This window comes from Lagopus leucura, unplaced genomic scaffold, assembly GCF_019238085.1.
Source record: "Lagopus leucura isolate 7727_CA_CO unplaced genomic scaffold, USGS_WTPT01 Super-Scaffold_100034, whole genome shotgun sequence".
Taxonomy (NCBI): Eukaryota; Metazoa; Chordata; class Aves; order Galliformes; family Phasianidae; genus Lagopus; species Lagopus leucura.
Genome location: NW_024962283.1, coordinates 93,855 through 119,388, shown reverse-complemented (window position 1 = coordinate 119,388; position 25,534 = coordinate 93,855). Strand labels below are relative to the sequence as shown.

The window sequence follows — 25,534 nt, the reverse complement described above, 5'->3', positions numbered from 1 at the left end:
TGTGTGTGTGTGTGTGTGTGTGTGTGTGTGTGTGTGTGTAGTATCTTTCCTCCCTCCTAAGAGGGAGTAGATTGGGCTTACAATAGAAGGAGTAAGTTTAATTAACAAAATCACTCTCAGCTGTTGGACAGTGCAGCAAAAGCTTCTGGCAGGCTGCAGATAACATGCTTGCTTTTAGGTGGCTCTGGTAGTTGTGGAGAGCTATTACCATAGAAAGTTGGTAGCTACAACTCTGAATGTTGTTTTATATAATGTCTTCACCTATCGCAGACCTGATCTCTCTGGTGAGTTTAAGATAAGATGTGAGAGGCGATGGTTTCCTTCCTGCTGTCGGGACAGTTGCATACCAGGTTTTGATGGCTGATTTCTTTTTCTGATGCGCTCTTAAGGAAAGGCACCCTGCGAGCTCGGCGGGACTGCAGTTCCACCTTCTGCCACGTAATGTCGCTCTCGAGCTGGTAATTGATGGCTCTGAGATTTCTCGTCCGGGTCCCTGCGCTGTGAGTTGAGCGGCTTTTGTTCGCTTTGAAGCTCTGTAAACTGTCACGAAATGCTCAACAGCGCCGTATCACAACAAAGTGCTGTTAATAGCACACTTGTCTGTGGATGTAATACAAATGCAGTGGGCACAAGTGGGGTGGCTGTGTTTGCCAGCTTTAATCCAGTTCTTGGCTACTGCTGCTCTTCTCAGTTAGGCTGCAGAGCTGCAGGCAGTGCAGAACTCGTGGATCTTTCAGTTTGTATCAGGGTCCTGATGTGGTTCTGTGCTGTGAGTCTCCTTGCTTATTTGGCAGCACGTGGCCTGAACTTGGCTGGCTGGCAGGCAGGGTCTGCGGTTATTGTGAAGGCATCTTTGAGACCTCAGGGGAGGAAGAAAGGTGGATGATTCCACCTGCTGGAATCGTTCTGCAGCTGAGGCCAATCTGACTCACAGAGACAACACCTGATCTCTCCATTTCTTTTGGATGAATGAACTGTGGAGAAAGCAGTCATCCTGAGGACTGATAGATTATAGAGTCAGTGACAAGTAATGATAACCACAATTAGGCTCCTCTTGCTGCCTTCTTTCTATAAGCTTTTCAAAGAGCTTATAATAAACACTCCTTCCTGTTGTGTTTTTTTTTTCCATAAGCAATGTAAAAATTACCTACAGGTTACAGGGGAGGAGCTACTGCTTTGCTTAGACTTATGAAAAGAAACAGTGGAAAAGGCGGGATTAACATTTTGTATTGTATCTTCTTAAGTTAGTTAAAAGTGAGAACTGGTGTGGAAGGCAGTTCCAGACAGTGTATAGTTGGGTGCTGAGATTATTGCCGTGGGAAATAACAAAGCCAGTGAGTTTCAGAAGGTCTTAGAAATAATTAATGGATCTCAAGGGGAGGCTGAGTTGTATCCAATGACATCTGATCAGTAGGCAAGTGATCTGCCTTCCAGGAGTTTTCCAGGAGGTTCTGGTCATTTGAGTGATCTAGACCATGTCTGAACCTTGGTGGCAATGCCATGGTGCTTGTTTGGGAGGTGCTGCTGCACCAAGTTTTTTATGCCATGTACTTCTAGAGATAAGGAGTAAGAGTGTTATGTTTCTAGCAGGGCTTCAGAGAGACTGGAGACTTCAGGGAGCTTAGGGTACAGATTCATCTGTCATTTCTTAATCCCCGTGAGTACATCCTATGAAGGATTTAACAGTGTTTAGTAGGGAGGCTTTCTCTGGCAGTACTTTCAGGCCTCATTTGGTGGCTTGTTTGTGTGGCTGTTTTGGGTGGTGCTGAGTGGTGACTTGTTTCTGTACTGTTTCACAGCAGAAGGAACAGCTGCTTTGCTGCAGTCCTTCATCTCTGCAGAAATGCTCTGAAGTCTGTTGCTGCGAATTTCTCAACAGTGGAAACTTCAGACCCTGCCCTTGGGTTTTAGTGCGCACTTGTGCCTAACCTTTTCTGCACTGGTGCATGAGTTTTTTTCCAGCAGCCCCCAAGGACTGGTCTATCTTCAAGTGTTTGATCTATAGTGAGATTCACATAACATCCTTGGGCTAGTTAGAGAGCTTCTTTGTGGCCAGGGCAACAGTATGTGTTTAGAGCTTCAAAATGTTCCCTTGCAAGGAGAGATGAAAGGCTGGCCAGTGCCTTGTGGCTTTGAAACGGACTTCCCAACTTTGACATGATAGGAGCAAAAGCTGCTGGAGATTGCAGAATAATCAATCTATAGCACCTCCAGTGCAAGCACCACGGTATTTTTTTTTTTTGTCTGCATGCAGACTTGAGCCCTAGAGGAAAAAGCTGTATTTTTTTCTTTAGCAATATGTTACTTCTGGACTAATATCCCATATTGAGGCTCTCACAGGCTAAGGATTGTACTCTTGTGGGACTCAAAGAATTATGAGGCACATGGGAGGAGAGAGAGTGAAGGCAAACTAGTAACTCACTCCATTGAGGACCCCTACTACTCTAAACCTGAACTTGTAATCTCAATTCTTGAACTTGACTTAATTCCAGTTACATGTTTTTGATGTTACTAAAACATCTTCATGCTGCTGAGGTTTGGGTTTTTTCTTGCTGCTTTTCATTTGTCTGATTAATTTCAACATGGACCCTCTTTAAGTGGCTCTGATTGCAGGAAATTGCCGTGGCAAGTGACATGTGTCACAACAGTACAGTGATTAAAGCCCCCATGTGTAATTTACTGACTGATTGTGCTAATTGCACTGAGAAAGTGGCAAGCATGCAGAGCGGAGCTGGCACTCCTTATTGTTCAGGATTTTAAGTATCATGAATTAAGAGTCCAAATAAATGATAGTTGAACTGGAATTTGTCAGTTCCCATCCTTCAAAGCTTGCAACAAATACGTAGTGTGTAATATTGGGAGGCAGGGTTGGCTTCCTCCTGTTTAAAAACTACACTAAAAACAAATGGAAGCAGAGAAATTTTGAAAGGCTTTGCTGCTGAGAAGATCAAGCTATCATCTGGAGTACAGTCTTTGTTGAAGTGTCTGTGAGCTCTTGCTCTTTTTAGTCTATTTTCTGTTTCTGCAGACATGGTGTGTATATGTACACCATCACTCCAGAATGATAATCATCTTCTATTAATACTGTGTGGTTTTGTGTTGTATCTCTTACTTCTCCACAATTAGAATTAATTTGGAGTAGAACTTCCTGGTTTCATGAGGTTTCAGCCTCTTCTTGCTTTCGAGGCTTCCTTAGAGCAGGATTGAGTTCTGTGTTGCAGAACCTGTTGTTGGGCAAATCTGACTGTTAGAATGGCTTATGATATTTGATGGATGTTGGCTGGGACCTAGTTGGTCAGAGTCAGTTACAGAAACTTGTAAGAGGAAATGATGATCTGTACACACTTGTAGTGGAAATGCAAGTCATGTCCTGAAACAGTGATGGAAAACCTGGTGGGAAGGCAGGGCCAACCCAGAGGAGCTCAGGTGCGTGCAGTGTACTGATGGAAGTGATGGAGCTGGGATGCACCCCTTCCCAGCCCTCATTTAAGGGTTGGCAGTATAGGTGAGGGGATCTTGCTGGAGATCCCTGTGTACCTGAGGCCTTCTGAGGGTAAGCAGCTTTTTCACTTTGTTTCGTGTCCATGGCTGCTGTGCTTGTTGTTCAAGTATTTCCTGCTGGCAATTTCTTTCCAAGCTAAGAAGTGGAAACCTGTACAGTCACTTTGAGTAATAGGTCAGTTTGTTGTAGCAAAAAGTAGAATCTCACTACGGAACAGCAGCTTGTTGTTAGGAGTCACAGATGCTCAAACTGCAGAGCATTCTGACTGGGGAAACAATGATATGAAAGGGCAGAGCAGTGGGAATGGGGAAGGGATGTATTCTCTGGGTAAGCAGTCAGCAAGAATTGAGAACAAAGAGTGGTGGGGAAGGAAGGGCTGGTTGCTGTTGTGGTTGCTGTGACCTCATTAACAAAAGATAATGTTGCATTAGTGGGAGGCTGGGATAGAAGAGGATTTGCAGAGCATGTCCCTGGAGAAGATGAGGCAGGCAGCTGTTTGGTCCTGGTGTCCTTTGTCAGCCTCCTCCTCTTCTGCATTTTTGCTGCATGGAAATTCCTCATGCAGTTCCTTATTAATACCTCACAGCTGGAGCAGAGGAGAGGTGTGGTGCCTTCTCCATTGAAGGAGGTTGCCATAGCAGCTGGGCTGATTCTTATCCTGCTGAGTCCCTCCAGAGCTCCCAGCCCTGCTCTCTCTGATCAGCACAGGTGGGGCAGCTTGAGTGCAGTGCTGCAATAGGCCAGAGGGGCAGGGCTGCAGCCAGGGCTCCTGTACTTTCTCTGTGCTCAGTGTCCCATTTGAACTTAAAGCTCGGTGGTTTCCCTCTTGTCTGTGGTAGTCTGACAGTGAATGTGTGTGAGGACCTTCAGTTTTATAATCGCCGTGGCAGATAAATATCTTTGTATTGTTTTGCATTCAAAACAATGGAACTTTTCATGGAATTTTGCTGGAACACGTGTATGAAGATTTTTCCCATGGCACGTGTTCCCAATTGGTCTGTTGAGCTCCTCTGCTCTGAATGCGTCATAGCATTTCTAAAATAAGATGGCATTGTTGGCTTCTTTTTTTTTTTTTTCCTTGAGTGTGATTGAATTACAACTTGCATAAGATAATGGGGCTCAAGCAGTTTTCAAAAGGGGATGTGGCATGTTTTGCAGTAGACTGGTAGCTGTCAAATGAGCAAGCTAGTGACCATTACAGATCTGCCTAGCAATTGAATGGGATACAAGTGACTGTTTCACTCCACAGGTCCAGTCATCAGCTATTGTGCTTGAGTGGAAATCTTCACTTGTACAGCAGGTGCTCCTGGTTGTCTCTGTGGCTGCAGCTGTCTCCCTTGTTGCTATTCAGTCCTTCATTGTCTCGTGTCCATCCTCAGACCAGCCTTTGCATACTGAGTCTGCGGAGTTGCTACTGCCCTTCCCCATCCAACTGCAAGCTTTATGTCAGTGATGTCCTGAGTCTGTCTCAGGGATGCAACAAGTACTTCTATAGTTCATAAACTTGCTGGTAGTTATCATGGTGGAGAATGTATGGAAATATGAGCAAAACCATTTTTGTGTTCTTGTTTCATTTTATTTGGGAATAACAGATCTAAGTAGTGCAGTCTCTTAGACTTGAAAAGTTGATGGATCTGGGTAGCTTAGCTACAGGCAAGTAGCAGTGGTGCACAGTTGTAGCAGTGTGTTAGGTGTTGGAAACTGATGAGTTGGAAGGATCTCATTACGCCAGAGGAGTTTTAGGTTAGACATAAGGAAAAATGTATCTCAGAGAGTGGTCAGGCACTGGAATGGCTGCCCAGGGAGGTGGTGGAGTTGCCGTCCCTGGCAGTGTTCAAGAGGTGTCTGGATGAGGTGCTGCGAGATATGGTTTAGTAGATTGTGGTAGCAATGGTAATGAGAAGACGGTTGGGCTAGATGATCTTATAGGTCATTTCCAACATTGGGATAGAATCATAGAATCACAGAGTCAGCGGATCTGTGGGGAGAGGTCTTCCCAGAGAGTGGCACAAACCTCTGTGGGTAGAGGTGGTGAAAGTGCACCAGGAGCTTCATGCAGTGAGCCAGGCTGCGTGTGTCTCTGAGTATAGCTTCCCAACTCAGTAGAATGACATGGTTCTTAAATCTGGCATCTGCTTCCCTACGATGAACTGGAAGTGCCCTCTGTTGCCTAGGAAGTGTAAGAGTACTGAAAATAAAAAGGGTAAAAGGGTGGAGAGAACAGAAGATCATCGCTTTGAACTGGGCTGCAAAAGATTTCAGGCTTGCAGCTTGGAGACTGCAAAGCAAGGAGCATTTAAAAAACAAACAAACAAAAAAAAACAAAAACAAAAACAAAAACAAAACAAAACACCTTACAGCTCTTGTTCTTTGAAAATAAATGACCCCAGCAGTTCAATTCACTCCTACTGAACTGGAGGCTTCTGGGACTTGCTGTGAGTCTCACATTGACGTCAACAAGTGCAAATGTAGATCTCAGCTGGCTCTGATAAATGGTGCTGCTAATTGAATTAGAGAGCACTCCGAGCCACCAGCTAATTATGCTCCTCAGGAAGCTGCTTTGTCCAGGTCCATTTAATTCTATATTGGCTGAGCACCCCTATTCTGGCACAGAAAAGGGGAAATATGTTACAGCTCCCTGCTGAAGAGCACATATTTTTCCAACTTTTTAGACTGAGCTGCCTGCCCATTCCAAACACTTGTGTTCTCATCCTTGGTTTTTCTATCATGTGCATTCTTAGTGTAAGAGTAATGATTCAGTCACCTTGTGCTAGAATATCATTACCCTGGTCTGATAGGTGACAGTCTCATTCCCTTCAGTGCTGATTTACTTATTTTATGAATAAGTAAAATAATTAGTTTTAGTTTATAAGTAACTAAGTGGAATAGCTAGTGGAGATCTGGTTGTTGCCATACCTCTGCATCAGAACACACCATCTAGATGCTGCGAAGCCCAGTGCTGTTTCTCCCTGGTTCAAACCAGGAAGCTGCTTTGCCCTTTCCTGTTTTTAGTCCTCCCCTCCATCTTGTCTGGGGAAGCAGCACTTTCAACGTGTCTGAGTGAACAAGAAGCAACAACAGGCCCAATGGATGTGGGTTTTGTGATGAGTTCATGAGCAGTTATCTACATCATGTTTGGTTTGAGCCTAGCCCAGCGGTCAAGGCACGACAGTGGCAATCTAGAGACTTGGGTTTCCACCTTGATTTTTGGGGCAAGTCGCTTTCCACATCTGACATTACGTCTCTGCTTAGCAGGTGCAGTTCTTGCCTGCATGTCACAGCACGTTGGACCATGCGTTTCTGAATTTGTCTACTGCTGCAGATGTGAGAAACTGAAGGGTCAAAGCAAGAGTTGTAGGATCCTTGATTTCTTACCCTTTTGCTTTAGGACAGGGAATGGATGCTGGGAGCAGACTCTCATGCTTGTTTTCCATGGTGCTGTTTGTTCCAGCAAGTCTGCTGCTGTGATGCACCGCCACTGACAGAACCCATTGGCAATCTGCTGGCGTGGAGTCGCTGCAGATGGACTCAGATTGTTTTCGACTCACAGTTTCTCAGGAATATGCTCTGGGGACAGGCAGGAGCTTTCCAGCAATTTTTTGCAGTGCCATCTGAATCACACAATAAACAAGTCCAAACTCTATTATTAGGCTTCGGAAGCTGCTGCCTTAGAGACAGGTTTGCTTATAAATATCCATTATTTTCTCTCTGGCTCTTCACTGGGGAAGCTGGCAAGAAAAAGATCTCTGCTTTTTCCAGAGTCTGCTTGCCCCTGCTGTTGTTGCTTCTTTCTACCTGAGCTCATCATCCTCCCTGTTCCAACCTCCCAAGTTCTGGCTTTGCTAACAAACATCTGCTCCAGTGTCAGCAGGGTGGCAGATGCCAGCTATTTTGGAAGGGGACAGCACTGCACAAGCAATGAGTGACTGGGCTGAGCCCTTGCCACAGTCACTGTGGTGTGCTGGTATGTAAACCAGCTGCTTTGGAGGCTGCAGCAGGAATACTGGGTCTTGTTCCATGCTCAACTTTGCTCTTTGGCGCTGAGGAAGCCCCCAAAGCAGAGATGGCCTCCCTTGGCTGGGTAGGGACAGATCTAGGACTTGCCCAAAGTCGGCGGAAATGCCAGCTTCTGGTAACTCTGCAGCAGTGCAGTGCACTGTCCAGGCTGTCTCACAGCATGAATATATCTGGTTTAATAGGACTGCTGTTTTATTGAAGGCTGTGAGCAGTCCTCATCCCAATGAAGCAACATCTCTTCACACAAAACCTGTACCCAGCACAGATCCCTTTAGCTTTCCCACGCCCTGTATTGCTGCTCTTCCTGCTTCTTTCAGTTATCTGGTGTGAGTACCTGTAGCAGCAGGGTGCATTATCTTCCCTTGCAAAGATAGCCTCATGTTACCCATTGGTGCAGGGACTTTGATTCAGCTTTCTGTCAGAACCCAGAGCTCCCCTTCCTATCTATGCTCAAGTAAGTGTTCTGCTGTACAGAGAAGCCCCAGAGCTGCTCAAACTATGTCCTGTGTTGTTTTCTGCATGTACAGGTTGGTGTAGAACAGCCATGACATGCCTTGGAAGTTTGGAGGAAGGGCAAAAGGGGTGTTCTTAAAGCAATTAAAGAAATAGCAAGCTCTGCTCCAGCGGATGTTACTCCCAGAGCTGTGGGAGTGCTGGTGTAGGATTTAAACTCTGAAAAGCTTTTCTTGCTGCTGTGCAGCCCTGCATTGCCTCTGTTTCCTCCAGCAGGGCCTGGCAGAACAGATGATGCATGCCAAGCCAGGCAGCAGAGACTGCTGCAACACAGTGCTTGGTGGAGGTATCATGCTTTTCACCCCACAACTTTGCAAACTGCTGCATCCCTGGAGCAGGGAGGAGGTGAGGGAGAGGAAGTTGTGCTGTGTGTTTCAGGTTGGGCACCTGTACATCTGTGTGCTGCGGCCCATGTCTCACAGACCTTTGCTTTGCAGAGAGCTCCTCCACAAATGTCTGGTCAGAGAACATGAAGGCTTTTCTCAGACATAGGTTCCAAATGCAGAAGATAATGGGCAGTGTCTTGAAGGTGATGAGCTGCTCAGTTCACAGTAGTGAGCAGAGCACTTCAGATAGTTGTTTTACTACTGTTATGGCAATAAGACTTGTTGAGCAAATGCTCAGGTTTTGCATTCTCTCAGGGAGAAAAGAATTTCTCTGAAGAAAATCCTAGCCTGGGAAAGGTATCTGCAGGTTTTCCATGTGCCAGGCTTGTGTCAGTCTCCCACCATTGTGTTTGTTTACATTGGCTTTTTGCGCAAGTGCAAGGGAGAGCAACCCTATCTCTGCTGTGATTTCTACATGCTTTGAAGGACACTTCTATTAAGAAAGTTATGTAGGTAAAAGCCAGCTCCTGTGTGTAGTATTGTCTGAACAGAAAAGGCAGGGGAAGAGAGGAGTGAGCCCAATTGTGAGCCATGCCTGATGGAAAACTGTCTCTATCCCACAGTCTGCAGCGTGTGTGTGAAAGGAGATGCTGACCTGAACCTTTGGACAAAATGGCAGGCATTCTTGAACAGCTCCATTTTCAGACCCTGTCCTTCTGTAAAGACAGTCTGACATCCTTGAAAACTGAAATGAGAGCTTTGGCCTGACCTCATAGTGGAGTCAGAACTCTGCTGCTTGAGGGCCTGAGCTTTTTTTCTGCCTCTAAGAGGGTATGTTTCAGCCCCCATGATCATTTAGCTTAGGTGAAAATTCTTATTAGTAACTAGCTGATTTGTTACCTGGGTAGTAAAGTAGGTATGCATTGCTCAGCAAAGAGAGGAAATGAGGCGTGTTTGTTAGCGGCTGCCACGTCTGCATGCAGTTGGCTGTGCTGATGGGCACTGACATCATTCACTGAACAAACGCTGGGTGAAGGATCTGCTGTTAAAGCAAACTGTGTCATGAGAATGGATGTTTCCTGCAAACAATGTTTTAAGATGAAATTAATGATGACTGAGAAATTTAAAACTTTTCTCTGCCTGGGGCAAAGCCAGAAGGAAACTTGCTTTCCAAGGCTGGGAAGTTTGAGCCTTTTAAGCCATACATTTGGGATACTGGAGTCTGGAGAACTTCTCCTTTTCAGTTGCCTGAGTGTTGACTCCTGCAACTCCCCTGCAAGCAGGACAGTGCTTATAGACTATTACAGAGAGGAAACAGGTATAGCAAGCCAAGGGCCTGTATGAAGCTGGAGTCACAAGGCAATTCCCAAGTGAGCCCTTCAGTATTGGGTACAGCAGCTTCTGGCAATTCCTGATGCACCCACCAGCGCGTTCTGCTGGGAACTGACAAGTTCTTCCACCTGGCCTGCAGCTCAGGATCACTGCTTCAGAGCTGTGTCAGCACACAAGTCTCCTTGCCCTCATCTGACACTACCCGTGCTTCTTGATTAAGTGGGAGAATTGGTGCACCTTCTCCAGGGAAACCCTCAGAAACATGTAACTGCATCAGACTGCTGCGCAGCACTGGTGGCCTGGAAATCTGCTGGCCTCACCCACAGAGTTGCTTGTTGGGTATTTTGATGTGAACTTGGGAATACATTTTGAGACTGGCAAGTTTTCTGCCAACAATGATTTTTTTTCTTTGTGATCTGGTTTTCTGCCTAGATTTTTAAAACCCCTTGAAGTTAGAGTTGAGTTTTTGGATGTTTTCTTTTGTTACAGAAGGGAGTGTTACTTTGTTTTAAAGCAACACTTTCACCTTTCTGAGTAAACAGAATTACCTCTCTATGTTTACAGGCAGCAAACCGCATAGGTACAGTCTTCTAAATCCCCTCTGACAGGACAGATCCCTTCAAGCAGATGTTTCAGCTCTGCCTACTGTCAGGTTGTGTCATGGTTTGGCCTGGTTCATGACAAATATGAACAGTCCACAGAACTGCAGCATTAACCCTGTAACTTCACGTGCATTGCATGATGTTATGATGTGGAATACTGATGACAAACCATGAAACTATGACAGGCTGAGGCCTACTTTAGAAGCAGGGAGAAGGGCAGTACAGAACACCAAGTGCAGCAGCTGGTCCTCAGTGCCTGAGCTGCCTGTTGGCTGATGGAGGTCAGATGCTGCTGGCATCAGCTGCCTCCCCTCTTAAGAAATGTTGTGCCTGCTTTTCTTTCTGTTTAGGTGCGCCTGAATTGGTGCTGGTTCATCAATACCTCACCTGCTGCCTTCGCTCCTGAAAAAAACACTGTTTTGTGAGAGCTGGAGAACTGTGTTCCGCGCTATTCACTATTGCTGGGTGAATTCCAACACAACCCAGGTCCCAGAGCGTTTGCTGGCTTTGGGAAAGCCTTTGCATAGGAACAGTGCCTGTGAAGGCAACACCCTGTGCTTGGAGAGACAGCAGTGGCTGCGCTGCACACGTGGCTCCTGGAGCCCCAGCCTGGGCCTGGTGCTGTGCTTCTGCACCCTCCTTAGGAAACCCTTTTTGTTGGGCGTTGTGAAGACCTGCTAGCTCTGTCCTAACATGTGGTTTCTGGAATCCTGTGGTCAGGCAACAATTGCCCCCTGAAGGTTGAGCAGTGATAGGATGCCCTTGTTCAGGTGCGTGATTTAATTTCAGAAGTGAGGGATGCTGTGAAAAGCAGCTGCTAAGTACAGGCCAGCTGACCTGGGATCTGCTCTGTAGCTGGTTATCTGAGCTCTGTGTGGTGCAGGAGGTCTGTCTGCTCATAATGTGGGTTTCCCTCATCCCCAGTGACCAGATGGGAATAGTGAGCCATGCAGAGATGCAATAAAGCTGCCAGAAGCTGCTTTCTCTTGAGTTTTTCTAGGCTTATTTTTAGGTGATTTACAGTTAATTATTTTGAAGGGGGAAAAAAAAATTGCTCTTTTGGCTTCTAAGAAACTGTTGATGTAAAAGTCAGTCCTTTTAAAGACTGGTATTCTGGGACAAGTACTCCAGGGAAAGACAAAAATCTGGGTATTTCATGCTAGGGCTCTATGCAACATATTCAAAATATAGCAAAAATGCATGGGGATTTTGTGCCCTGTGTGCTTTTTAGTATTCAAGTCTCAGCCCCCAGCTACAAGTTGGGGGTGATGCACCTTAGCTGCCTATTGTCTGTACTGTGGGAGCCTTGTGGGTGCTTTCTCTGTTCTATGGCAGGTGCTGGGACTGCTGATCATCAGTGAGGGGCTGTCAGGGTGCTGGCTCTCAGCATCCATCCTGCAAGGAGCACTAAATGCAGCAGCCTGTTGTCAACTGTTTGGGATACACTTTCCTGAGGAGCTGACACACATCTGATCTCTAGGCAGGCAGTGCTGAGTCAGAGCTTTGGCATGTTTTCAAATATGTGATTACTTTGAATAAACATCAATAGGGCAAGGTGAAGTGCTGGGGCCCACAAGTATGTCTGTGGGGCTTGAGGTTAAGGACCAAGGTTAACCAGAAGGACCGAAGGTCAGCTCACGGTGGCTCTGGGAGGAGGTCAGGGCCTTGTGTATTGAACTGCAGCTTGGCACCAGAGTGAGTGTATGACAACCAGAGGTGTTGGAGTCGTCTCCAGCCTAGTGGCCCCACTGGGCCAGGCCTGTGGGGCTGATGCCAGTGCTCTTGGCAGCAAAGGGGGATGTGCTGGTCTGTCCCCATCAGGAGCTCTGGGAGCTCTCTCTGCCTTCCTGAGAAAGTTTGCTCAGTGCCTGGAAAGTGCTTCAGAACCTTCCTTGGCTCTGTGCTAAATTACCCTCGGCTTCCTATAGGCAGTGTGGCCTGGGCAGATGTGTTGGCATGGCAACGGCCCCAGGGATTGTCTTGCACAGGGAGCAGAGTATGGCCATGCTCCCAGCTCATGTCAGCTCCCTGATCCCTGGCCGTAACTCATCAATCTCTCCAACAGCCCTTTGTGCAGCTACCATGATGCTAATAGGGCTCGGCCACTAATTAGCAGCATTATCATTAATGTCCTCCTGCTTTGCTCATAGCACAATGCTATCGGGGAGGTTAAAGCCAGGTTCTGTACACTGTGGGCAAAGTGCAGACCCCTACACCCAGCAACTGATATGCTCAGAGCTGGGCACGCCGCTTGCTGCCAGCCCTGTAGCGTTTACCCTGAGCCCTGCTCAGTTCTGCAGAAGCTCTCAGCTCTGTGCAGAGCAGCAGCACGTGGCCTTGCCGAGTGATTGATGCACAAACTGTTAACTGCAAGCAGAACAGCCCATGCTGGAATGGGGCAGGCAACCTCCTGACTGCTGGGGCTTTTGCCGTTTGGCACACGTGTCACAGTACCCACTCAGCAAATAAGCTGTATGCTGCTATACTGTACTTTTAAAAACAAACAAACAAAAAAAAAACAACAAAACAATCTGAGAAGCTGAAATTACTTAGTTTTTTAAGGGAGTGGAGGCTTTAGAGAACATGTGTTGGATCTGGTGCAGTATTTTCCATGCAAGCAGACACCTGGGCTTTCCTGAGAGCACTGCAGCACAGCTCTCAGCAGGCTCAGTTGAAAGGGTAATGTATACCCAGGTGATTTTGGTACATGGTGTTATTTACCCTATTGATGTCAGCAGCTGCATGCTCTCAGCTCCCAGCTTACAGGGAGGCGGGCTGCAGAGGGCTCATGATCTTCCCAAGAGCACCCAACCTTTCCAGAGATCAGCATATAATTCTCAGTTAAGTAAATGTCCATTTGTCCATTGGGACCAAATCTCATATTAGCTTTCCAAAATGTAACTCATTTTGTTTCTATTCTGTAAATCAACACCACATGACTTCTTATCAGAAAATAAAGGTGGTAGTGTTTTGATAAGTCAGTTCAGTAAGTACTGTTACCTAAAACCGTATTATGGTTTTCCTTTACGTTTTCCTTGCAGAAAATTTCTCCATTAAAGTATCTTTCTGAGTACAGAGATCTCTTATAAAAACATTTTTATACCCCTTCCTAATGCTGAGTGGCAGCTATATAGGAAATGGAGTTTTCCCAGCAGGGATACTGTTTGGGATCCTTGCTGGAAAGACCTGAAAAAATGGGCAGACAGTAATTCCTGAAATGAGCTGGAAAGATGAGGTCTAGTTTTTGAGTCTTGTTTTCTCTACACGGCCTTTACTAATACCAATGCTTGCCTAAGAACAAAGGCAAATAGGTGTCTAGTGGTGTGATTTTGCAGGTTGGGCTCAGCCAGAGTATTTTAGGCACTCCAGTATTGTCATGTGGTGCCATTGTTGTATGCTTCGGTCTGAGGTAGGCCTGTTAATGATGTTTTTGGAGTGTCATTTCAAACACACAGTAGTCCTCTGCTTCCCACACTCCATGCTGGTGGGCTGTGTGGCTCCTGGGGCTGTGTTCCTTGCTGAGGCCAGCTTTGTCTATGTACCTGGTGTGAGCATGCATGGCTGTTGGCAGTGAGGGGAGGGGGCTGCTCTGCGTCTTTGTGTGCACTTCTCAGCTTTGGATCTAGTTTCCTGACACTCATTTCTGTGCTGTCCCATGTTATTGTTTAGCTTTTATCTTCTTCCAGATACCAGGTAAAATGTTTCAATATCAGTTTATCAGTCTTCCTTTTCCTTTCTGCCTTGTTCCCAATGTCTCTGCTGTGCTAAAACACATGCCAATACTATTTGCTCTTTGTGCCCCTGTTGGCTGCTCCTCTAGTGGCTGAATCTGCCTCATTTCTCTGTTCTGCTTCCCAATTCTTATTCCTTTGAGGTTTTCTGTTCCTAATTCGCAGCTGATTCTCTGTAAGATTTACCCAATTAGTAATTTCTTTTCATCATATTTAATGTGAGTTTCCTGACATATCACCTCCCTTTCAGACATGCAATCTGACATTCTTGTCAGAAAATAAGCTGAGTCAGGAGAGATGTCAGCCTTTTGTTGTCCCAGTGGACAGCCCTCTCTGCCAGGCTGACCCGCTTGGCAATGTTCCCTCTGTGTTGTCCTCACTGGGGTCAGGACTATAGAATCTGTGGCATCGGCCAGTTACACACCCTGATTTATGGGGGAAAAATAATTGATCCTGTTTTGAAGCTCATTTTCTTGTGTAGGGGATTCTTACCAGTGATCAAGCAGTTATACTGTACTCCCTCATTAGCAAATACACGGATACTAATTTTGTTCTGCTTCCTGCTTGTCACATAGTATTGCATTCAATCACCCCTATGTAGCAATACCGAAATACACTGGCAAATCCCATCTCACCTTGCGTTCCCGGCTTCAGAACTGGGGAAATCTGCTTATTGGCCTGCTGTGCCTCTTTGTTTCAACTCTCTGCTTCTGAGGACTCCAGCATGTTCTGCACCAGTTCTTCCCTAGGCTTTCTCTCCACTCTTCCTTCAGCTAACGTCCCTCACTGCTACTTTGCTTTGTTCTGTACTGAAGGACTTGGGGATGGAGTTTTCTGAGGCTTGTATAGGATGTGTTCAGGACACTGGTGGAAAGTAAGCAGAGGATGAAGCTTGCACTCACAGAAATCACGCACCAAATTTAGACTAAGTTTCCTTGCAATTCAGATTGCGAAAGCCAATATAGCAGAAGTGATGTGTATGTGTCTGCTTTTGCCCCATGCACATATGGTGCTGACAGTCAGCTGCTGCCCAGTGTGGCTGTGTTCCCATGACAGCCCTGCCTGCTGATACATCTGCATAACCTCAGCCACGCTGCACGAAATGGAATGTACTGCTGGCCTGCAGTCAGTAGGGAACACTATGCAAGGGGCTTAAAGATGTGACCCTGCCTGCAGGCTGGAACTTAGTCCAGAGGGGAGGGCTTCTTCCCATCTCCACTGGGGTAAGAAGGGCTTAACCTTTACATTTTAGGGTGAGTGTCTTCCAGACAGCTTGTAAGGTTAGCTGAGGCAACCCTTTGAGGTGTGACCTTCTCTAGTTTTGCTTTGACTGCTAATAGCAAATATGTATGGGAAGAAATGTTCCTTTCTTCCTGTCCCATATGTAGCCTATCTGCAGTGTTGCTAGAGGATGAACAGCTCCAGGCTGTGCAGCTTGAGCACCTTCCTGTTGCCAACTGATGGTCAGGGGTAAGCAGGGCATGCAGGCAAAGCACCTGCATCCCTTTTGCTGGGGTCATCACATCAAACTGCATCAGGAGGCTCAAGAGGCAGCAGAGGAGCAGAGTATGTGGGAAAGCAGACACAGCAGATGCATTGGTCCTGTTGAGCTTGGTGTATGCTTATGGCACATAAGCATTTCTTGTAGTCTGAGCTCACAGTCTTGAGGCTTCTTGACACTTCTGATTCACAGGAATGTGGAATGTGATCAGTCAGTTGTTCAGTTTTTAACAGTACTGACCTCCTAGATCTGTTGCTGAGTGTTTTGTGTTACAGTGTGTCACCCAAAGTGCTGTATTCAGGTGCAGCTGTTTATGACCAGTTGTAGCTGAGGTCACTGAGCAAATGCAATAGGGACAGCAGAGTTTCAGTGTGGTAGGCCAGATGAACTTGCTGGATTTTATGCTGATTTTTCTTTTGGTCTCTGAGCATCACACATTTCTTGCTATTGAAGAAACCCTTGAAGTCACAGGAGTTACGTTAGAGATGTCAAGGAAAGAAATCTTGGGATGTTTTCACATGTGCACTTCTGTGACCTATCCTGTAATATACCTGTTGTTGCAGCTCTGTGGAAGAAGCTGAGATATAATGCTTTCCTTACCTGATCTTGTTTCCAGCTCTCCCTTTCCTTGGAGCATGGCATTGTGCTTTCCCACAGAGTCTCTCTTTGGAGTTGCCCAATTTTTCTGTAGACATAAGCTTTCAGCTTAAATTATAAGAGAACTGCTGAGGTTCCTTCTTTAGTTTTTCATCCTCAACAGGACAGTGGTGTAGGGCTTCAAGCAGAGGAATAATCTTAATTTTTCATTGTTGCTGCTTATAGTTGTAGAAAGATGAAGCTTCTCCTGTAAGAGGAAGGTCCTAGCTTGTCTTAGGCTCAAAGTAAGCCTTTTATACCGGCTCAGGGTAAAAGGTTTCAAGGAAAGCAGTGAATGGGATGTAATTTGTAAATTGTTGTAACTTGTTGAATTCTCAGAGTGGGGCTTCTTTTCTTAGGTCTTTAATGGGCCAGTTCAGTCTTACTGTCAGTGCAGAGAAAGGGAAGAGCAGGAAATAGGAGTTTTCAAATTAACTGGACAATTTTGGGCCAAGTGCAAATCTTGCTTCTGATTCCACAGAAGGATAACTTCTGCCAACTTTCCCTTGTTTTGTCATTTCACCTTAAAGTCATTTTGAACAAGTCTTCTGCTAGTGAAAGTACGAAGTACTGTAAGAATCTTGAGGCATCAATCTTTCCGGTCTCTGGAAAAGACTTCAGTGTCCCATCGACTGCCTGATTCTTTATTCTTCATTCACACAGCATTCCTAGGAATTAGAATTGTATGATCTACATTAAACGGCTTTTGCATAACCTCTTGGATAACTTATCCTGACTGATGTGGAGCAATGACAAAAGTAGTAGTGATTTTTTTGAGAACAACTTTCCTCTTTCGATGTCAAATTGATATACCACTAGCCTTGCCAGTTTTGGAGTCCTGCTCCAGAACCAAAGACAATAAAGACATGCAATTTTTTTTCCTTTGTGAAACTGTTAGAATGCCTTGCAGAGTCTGTAGTATCAACAACCCCATGTGTGTTAAAACAGTAGGAAGCCAAATAATTCTAGAGAATCCATCCTTTGCAGTAGGTGGTTTTTCTTTTTTTTTCTTTTTTTTTTTTTTGTGATTTGAAGCTTGGTGTGTCAGGGATAACTGCAACATAATATGTAAAGAGGCTGTTAAAGAACACTGAGCAGCAGAAGCCATTGTAGCTCACTACATATTTGAAAATGAAATGTATGTATTCTTTATTTTGTATCAATACACTGTAATTGCTTCACAGAGTCCAGCATATCAGTTGCATGTAAATACTACAGATGAACTTACCAAACTGGAGCTCACAATACTAGTGCATTTATCCCAAAGCAGAGACTAAACCCTCTAACTCCTTAAAAAAATACATTAAAGAACGTACCACACACACACATATTGCACTTTTCTCCATATGAAATTTTTACCCCATATACATTGCACCAAAGTCTCTTCAAAGGAGCCTGTAATACAAGATAATAAAGCTAATAATTACTCTTAACAGTAGTGTATGCTGTCATCTAATGTTAGACGTAACAGATTTGAACAAAGGAACTACTTTGAAGTAGCATGACTACAAAGTGGTGTCCAGTGGATACTCTGCTGTATTAAAAGGCATTAGAAGCCTTTTATTCTAACTGACTTAAGGAAATTGCATGAAATAGTAAATAGGATGGTGATTGACGGTAACAGTCTGAACTATATTCAAAAACTCCATAGCTTTCCCCTTAGCGGTACTGCGAAGCTCAGCTGAGCTTAGACTCATTGGCACATTTTGTTAAATGAATCACATAATTCTGCTCTTGAGTTATCACTGACTTCCAAAATGTATGGTATAATGGAGCTGCACAGGGAGGAAAGTGGTTATAGGCTTGGCAGTAAGCTAGCTCCTGATGCAAAACTGGGCCTGTTGCCACAGCTGAGTGTGTCCCAGTGATGGTTTTTGCTGCATAGTTCCTCGAGCACTTGTCTGATCTTAGAACTGCAGGATAGAAAAGGAATGAAAGGAAAGGACTTCTTTGCCTCTGTATGGGAACTGCTGAGTCATGGCCTGAACCTCTGATTGATCACCTGAGGCGAGCCATGAGTCAGCCATGGAGCACAGGTGAAGGCACTCCACCTGTGCTGCTGGAAGGGGTGGAGCCTGGCTGCACCTCTCCTAGACCCATATAAGAGCTGGCTACCAGTGGGGGAGGATCTCTTCTGGAGATCCCTCCTCTGGAATTTTGCAGCGAGCCCAGAATGAGGGTAAGCTTTCTATCTATTCAGTTTTTGTTATAATCTGCTTTGCCAAACTCTCTTGTTTATTTCATAATTATAACATCTTTATATTCATTGACTACACAGCCTCCTTTTCTCTTCTGCCATAATGATATGCCTGGTGTGTTATGCTGTAGTGGTTTTCATCTCTTTCCTGTCCTTTTGTCAGTCACTTCAGGGGGGCACTGAGGTTTCTATGTTCTGCAGCTATTTGCACTGTCAGAAAAAGCTTTAATTGTGTGAATTCCCTTTGAAAAGAAATGTGTCTATCTCAGCTATCTAAACAACAGTTTTCCAGCTCTCTTTTATCAAAAAAGTAAGTAGTGTGTAGATGTGACTGCTGTTCCTTAAACTTTCTTTTGCTTTTGCCTTGAGAATTGTTCTGATATCAGAGGTAGAAGTGAGCACTTAAGACTGAATTGGGCTGTATCAGAGCAGGCTCTGTATCAACAGTGATGACATCTCTAATTGTCATACACAGAAAACAAGGTACTTTCTGTCAGTTGTTAAACTCTTCCCTCCTTCCCAAAGCCTACAGTGCAGTGACTGAAGTCTATTCCACATTTAAGCGTGGTCTTATTGCTGTAAATGCTGGCTGATAATTCACCTTTCTGGTGAAAGAGAGTAGTTTTGAGAACTCCTTGTTGAAGTTCAGTAGGATCTATGGTCTGACACATACTGAAGACCCAGCCAATCACAAGTACTTTTCTTTTCTTCCTCCTGCTATCTCTCCAAGCCTGTGCTTTGCTACAGTATGTAAAAACACTAGAAACATTTGTCTATCCATTTTAAGTGACTACATGTCCTGAAGCCACTCTCTTTAGTTGTAGTGTCAAAATCTTTTATTTAACTTTAAACTTATATCGTAGAGAAATTTTCCAGAAAACAGTGGTCTCTACATGTGCCATCAGCACAGTTTCTCCAACATTTGTGCTTTAATGAATCTGCAACTGTGCTTAAAGTTTGCTCAGAAAAGGGCTGAAACTGTCTGGCTACAAGCTTCATCTACAGGAGAAAGATAGACAATAACCCACAACATTTGAAGACCTGAGATGAGCTCCAAATTAGTGATCTAAACTTACTGCAGATTCCTAAACAATCCTCCTACAACTAATATCTCCTGACTGGAAGTTCTGGGGACACAGCTGCTTGTTGAATTTTGTATTTGTTGAAGTAGTACATAACAGTTCTTGATGCTCAATATTGCTGTAATACTTTCAGTATATTGTATATACTGAGACACTCAAAATGCTAACAAAGTTCAATGTTACATTCCACATAGTGGAACATGTGCTCTGAAGGGACTTTGGCAGCAGCAAGGATGTAGATGGGGTATTGTCTATTTCTTCAGAAAAAAAAAAGCATATAGTCTGATGAAGAACTGAAAAAAGGCACAGCACTATCACTTCACAGGGTTTTTTTTTAAGCTCATTAAGTTCTAAAACTGTAAATAATTGTCCATATATACAAAGCTCAATAAACCACCAGCAACACATACTGCAAATTCAAAACACAGTTTGTTTGTTTCTAAAATGCCGTAGAAGGTCAGATAGATCTTCTCCAAGACAGAACTCTCCACAACAGTCTGTCTGCAGCAAGGGGTGATTTCCAACATCACCTAGGTAGATCTCTGAATGCCACTGGCTGCAGCTCTTGCTGTCTTTCTTAGCCTGTCCCTCTGCTACTAATCCTTCACCTTTCAGTATTCTCAGCTCCACCCAAAGCCTCTAGAAAACACTGTGATGCCCTGGATCAGTTCCAAGTGTCCTTTTATCAAGTCAGTACATTACTTAACAAATATCCAGAAGCTTCCCTTAGTGACCAATTAAGAATTCCTTGGCAGGCTTGGGAAATAACTGTTTATTTGCTAGCAGGAGGAAGCAGAGGCTGCCTGAGGTTCCTGGTGCTCTCTTAGACTTACCACAGAGCAGTCGCAGATCAGTAGCTTAACCAGAAACTGGATGCTGAAGTGCAACTTTCCTTTGGATCCACCTCACTACTGCTTCAGCTTAGTATGCTACTTGCTATCAGCTCAGACCCAAATTAAGTCTGAATTTCAGTGAAAACTATTGCTTTTATTGCCAAAAAGTAGAATGCAATATGCATTCGTTCTCTTTTCTCCTAGCAAATGCTAGGTGAACACTGCCAGACTATCAAAGTTTTTGGAAGGGGCCACTTCCTTTATATATATATATATATTTTTTTTTTTTCTCTCCGTCTACGCAAACTGGTTCTTTATGCAACCAAGCTGAACTGTTTGTCTAGCCCCAGCCACTGAAAGGAGAAGCTGGTGGCCACATGCTTCTAGCCATCTCCAGCTTTTTTCTGGCCAGGTGGATTTTTAGTTCCCTTGTTGACTGAAGGATCAGAAACTTTAGGGTTGGAACAAAGCCAAAAATTTACATGCTTCTCCATCCACCCTGGCTTCCACTCTCATGTTAGACACCCATGGTATTAATTCACCAGGACGTAGCCGCTGTGCTGGGGATCTACAGTTTCCATCATCTCACAATCAAAGAGTCCGGGCAGCTCTGAGAGCGTCAGTGCATCGTAGTTTGACTGTGGCTCCTGGGCTGCCAAGCTGCCCTGGCTGTCAGGCAATGCTACACTGCTCTGCTCTGCTGGGTCCATGGAATACTGGCACTGGTCAGGGTAGTCTGGCTCAGAAGAGGTGACAACAGGCAATTCACAAGTCTGATAGGAGTACTGTAAGGATTGTGGTGGCTGCTGCACCTGAATTGGTGATGACAATCGTGATGAGCTGGTGAGCAGGGAGGGCGGTGGTGGCTCCAGCTGTACTTTCTGGTAGTGACTGAGGAAGAGGTCATATTGTATTTGTTCTGAGGAAGGCTCCATGACAGGGCTTAGAGTCTGCTGGAGGCTGAACTGGGTTGGTTGCTGCTGTGCTGATGGCTGCTGCTCCTCCTGGCATGAAAGTGGCATTTGACTTGACCTTGGGTACGAACTCTCGGCTATTTGCATCTGGTTAAAATAGGCCTGCAGCTGGGACTGCTTCTGGAGAAAGAGTCTCTTCTGATGCAGTCTGAATCGAGGACAAAAACAGCAATTATTTTTTGGCTTTTCAAGTGTTAAGGCACTAGTATCAGTGCTGCTACACTTGCACTCCTACAGTTCCAGCAGGGAGCAAAGGGCAGAAATGGAAAATTCCTAGTCAACCTTTTTTATTTATTGAAATTTAGTGTGTGGAACTTGTGAACAGAACAGTTGTACTTTTCCAGCTACTAAGGCAAGTGAGCAAAGCTTCCCTCCCCAATATTCCTTCTATCTGAACTGCACTCCTCACTATGAAGTTTTACAAAACTTCACAGCTTTGACCTCCTTGCAAACTGGAAGAATTTTCAACACGGCATCAGGTTACACAGCTACCTTTGAAAATTCCTGTGATATGACAAAGGGGAGGTCTCTTGCCAGCCAATTCCCTAAGCACATACAAATAGGAAACCCGCTACTGACGTATGCTGATAGCATTCAGAAAAGGAATCTATTGTTTCCCAGCTTATTTCTCTGCACAGACATCCTAGTCTTGAATAAATGTATCAAGCTGCTCTGAATACTGTCAGTATTGTCAGTTAAGTTCTTGATTAGGATTAATCAGTTGTCAGGAGCGTCTGTGACCTATAAAGCAATTCTAGATTACATACTTCCTTGAAATCAAGTAGTATTTTCACACTTCTATTCCTTAATTCTTTTTGTTCCATAAAGAATGTAGCTAGGTGGCTGTTTTCCTTTCTCGTTTTCCAATTCTTCTGCAAAATTTAGTGACATGGACACGTGCTTAGTATCCTCTTTGTTTGCTTAATAATTACCAAATGATGAGCTCATAAAAACCTTACAGCTCTTTAACTTGTCAATTAAAAGCTTGTCTGCCATAATACATTATAACAGTTATAAAAAGGCACACTTCCAATCCATTCATTCCTTTTTTTTCTCTACAGTAACTTTTTCAAAGGAGCATCACTTCTGAATTTTCACTGACAAGAAAAACTCTGTTTACTTCTCATTTTCTTCACAGTAAGATTACTAGGTCATAGGAACAAGGTGGGAAATATCTAAATGAATGCAGAGCTCTCAAGCAGGTGAAAGGGTATGGAGCCATGCTCTGACCTACCATAAAAAATGCAATGTGTAGTGAGTGGTGGGGATGGCAAGGGAAAAGATGAGTACAACAGCGCAAGAAGTAACTTTCTGCTGTGCTTCCCCTTCGCACGCCAGCACTAAACAAAGCATGTGGGCATTGTCAGTCTACCTGCGCCCTAGTGGAATTGCAAAAATTGCAGCACAGCAGTTTGTAAACTGAAGGCAGGATTGTTGTCCTTTTTTTTTTTTTTTTAATAAGTTATTTTTTAAGAACTGTGACCTGAACAATTTTTAAGTGAATTTTTCCTTCTCAAGGAATTCCTAATCAGACAAAGTCTGTTTCAGTTCTTTCATTACTACTGAGAGTACGGATAAGTCACTTATATGTGTAGTTTGAAATCTTACCTGTGCTCCTGTAACTGCTGTTCCAGACTCCGGGGCAATTCTTTGCAGAACAGCTGGCAAGTGTTTGGAACTTTTGATAGTAGGGTGGGTTTCTGCAAGTAAGGTAGCACTGTTTTAAATTGTATTTGTTCAGTCCAGAATGCAAGTGAAAGAAGATTGCCTCGCCTTATGATGGCTTAAGTGTCCACCTTCATTTTCAGAAGCTGCCACTAGAGCTGCTGTCTAAAACCACAGCTATCACTGCTTACTGACTTCTATCCCTGGGAAAAAGAACATTTTTGATGATGGACTGTATCATACAAGTCCATAGAAAAAATTCTTCCTAACTGGAAGAGAAGCTGGGGAAAAAAAAAGGGGGGTGTGGGGAGAGGGGGAGTTTGGAAGAGAAACAGAAGATGGGTGGAGGCTCCTCAGATCCTGATGCATCCCCTTTTCAGGGTGCAACACAAGTATTCATTAGCAGCCACCTCAAATAGCTTTAATAACATTCCGCAGTAAAAGAACAAGTAGGAAAATTCCAGCAATACAGTCTGACTTTCCCATAATTAGAGTCGTTGTGCAATAGGAGAAACATACAGCATAATTTCAAATTCAGCTGTTCCCTGCTAAGATAGCATTTGACTCGAGAAGAATAATGGGATCTGAAAGGCCAAAGACACATGAACACAGTGCCTGACTGAGAGTGGTGGGGAAGGCATAGTACCTGGAGCCTGTGCTGCAAGTACTGTGTCTCTAAGCTCTGCCGTCGGGATAACACTGGGGTATGTGCACCACTGGGGAAAGTGGCCGCAGCCTCCTGCTGCTGAGGTCTTTCTTCCTGCAGAAAGAAGGAGGAAAAGCTTCATCCCCAGAAAAATCTTTTTCTGCCTAAACCCTTTCTTTGTGGAGTTCCCCTGGACAGAGATTCCATAGCTGCTGTTGGAGTTGGGTCCCGGTGTCACCCATCGCTTTTTCACTGCATGCTGAGCAGCCCACGTGACAAAGCTCTGAGCTATCTGTGCTGCAAACTGCCAAGGGCTTACATCTGTGACTAAAACCACATTATATATAACACTTTGAGACTTGCTTGCCCTCTGGAGTACTAAAAGTAAAGTGGTAGCAAACTGTGCAAAAGCATGCTCAGAGTTGAGTCAGCTGTTGTTGCACAGCTTCAGAACTGAACACAAAAAGATTTCTATAGCACTTGGGAAGGACATGCACAGCACAGGGGTGGGAGGGAACACTGTGAGCACGCTGGCATGCATATAGCAAGCAAGAAATTCTTGGGGAAACTTTACAACTTGTTGTCAGAACTGAAGTTTTCCAGCAGTCAGAAAGGAACAGCAGGCTTGACCTGGAGCATGGGTGCTTGCAGTGCATGTGTGCTGCTGGCCCGTTTCATTCACAGAGTCTGACAGAGATTTCACATTCCTATTTCCTGCGACCTGTTCCATTCCAAACACATAGTTAGGGAACTGGCAGGAGCAATTTGGCCTTTCACAACACAAATCAAGCTCTTATCACGTAGCTTTTGCACTCCTTAAAGTTATATATAGTGGAGGCTAACTCCAACATGGAAAGATGTTAATTGAGATTTGTTAAATCTGAAACATTCAAATTAAAAGTAATAATGAAATATCAGATTTGGAAAGCTGCCTAGATTCTCAGACACCCCAAGAATATAGAGGCTAACCTGCAAGTACCCATTCTCCATTCTGCAGGAGCCAGAGAGGAGAGAAAGGAGATGTGTCTATGAGCAGCTCTCCTCAGACTCCCCACAGCACCTCATCACCTCATCCCCCCCAGTCTGTCCCACAGCAGTGCACCTGGAGGGGACAGCTATGCTAAGGGTGGTACCTGTGCAGAGCTGGTAGCAAGGTCCTGAAGCTGGGGGGCAGCTGATGGCAGAAGGGGTTCTTCTTCTGATCTCATTTGCTCGTACAGTAGCTGGACTTTGTTCAGCTCCAAGATTCCTTTGGTTCGTGCCAGATTCTGGAGGTGCTGTCTGAATGCTACAATACCTGTAGAAGAGGTGTGCAAAAGCCCTCGTCAGAAAATGAGTTACTTCATGTCTGGTTGGCACAGCAGCACAAGATCAGCTGTGGTGCAGTCAGAGCCCTGTAGGAACACAGCAAGTTTAGGGCCTCATGGTTACCTTGTGTGAGGGAAGTGTCTGATGCTCTGCGCCCCTCCCGGAAGCTGACAGGGGAGCGGTTGTGAGTCTCACGCTTCTGGGATGCAAGAGCCTGCATGGCGGGGTTGGTCGGCCGCAGCCCCAGGAACGGTGCTGCCAGTGGCACCACATCCTTCAGCGGAGGGGCATCGCCTAGCAGGCCCACATTCCTCTGCAGTGACCCCATGTTGTACTCTGACTCTATGCTGCTGCCCAGAGAGGAGTTCTCATCCAAAGAGTAGACCTTGCCTGTGTCAAAAACCAAAAGCCAAAATAGAAGGAAAGTACAGCAGTAATTAGGAAATGCCATGGGCTCGAGCTATTCCTGCCATGTCCTCCATTAGAGAAAATGAAACAATAGAAGTAATCATAATATGTACAGCACTGGAATGTCTTGGGGTTTCTTACTACTGGTTTTTACATGAGTGCAGCAATAAGACACCATACAGGTGATGTTCAGTGGCTTGTTGAGAGTGCAATCAGTGTTCTTGCAGGGGATTCTGATGGGATCACAGCTTAAGCTGAAAG

The 25,534-nt window shown here is 44.9% G+C and overlaps 1 protein-coding gene and 1 long non-coding RNA gene across 15 annotated transcripts in view; one reads left to right on the top strand and one right to left on the bottom strand.

The window, feature by feature from the left end:
* LOC122186170 overlaps window positions 1-25,534 on the top strand; it is a 62,668-nt gene that overhangs the window by 2,153 nt on the left and 34,981 nt on the right. The window lies entirely within an intron of this gene.
* The window catches only part of SIK2 (salt inducible kinase 2), a 57,563-nt gene continuing 37,428 nt past the window's right edge, over window positions 5,400-25,534 (bottom strand). Inside the window, exons 11-17 of one of the 14 annotated variants that reach the window (XR_006181070.1) lie at window positions 24,989-25,255; window positions 24,691-24,854; window positions 24,188-24,278; window positions 23,558-23,671; window positions 22,855-22,946; window positions 16,125-16,828; window positions 5,400-7,113 (exon numbers count right to left, since the gene is read on the bottom strand). Coding sequence is in view for 13 of the 14 variants with exons in the window: in XM_042882610.1 (XP_042738544.1) it covers window positions 20,806-21,394; window positions 22,855-22,924; window positions 23,558-23,671; window positions 24,188-24,278; window positions 24,691-24,854; window positions 24,989-25,255 (1,295 nt within the window). In the remaining variant the exon portion in view is untranslated. Of the gene's footprint in view, window positions 16,829-17,284; window positions 17,556-19,374; window positions 21,395-22,854; window positions 22,947-23,557; window positions 23,672-24,187; window positions 24,279-24,690; window positions 24,855-24,988; window positions 25,256-25,534 lie in introns of those variants that run through there. The other 13 variants (XM_042882615.1, XM_042882616.1, XM_042882613.1 and 10 more) reach the window with 13 other exon arrangements.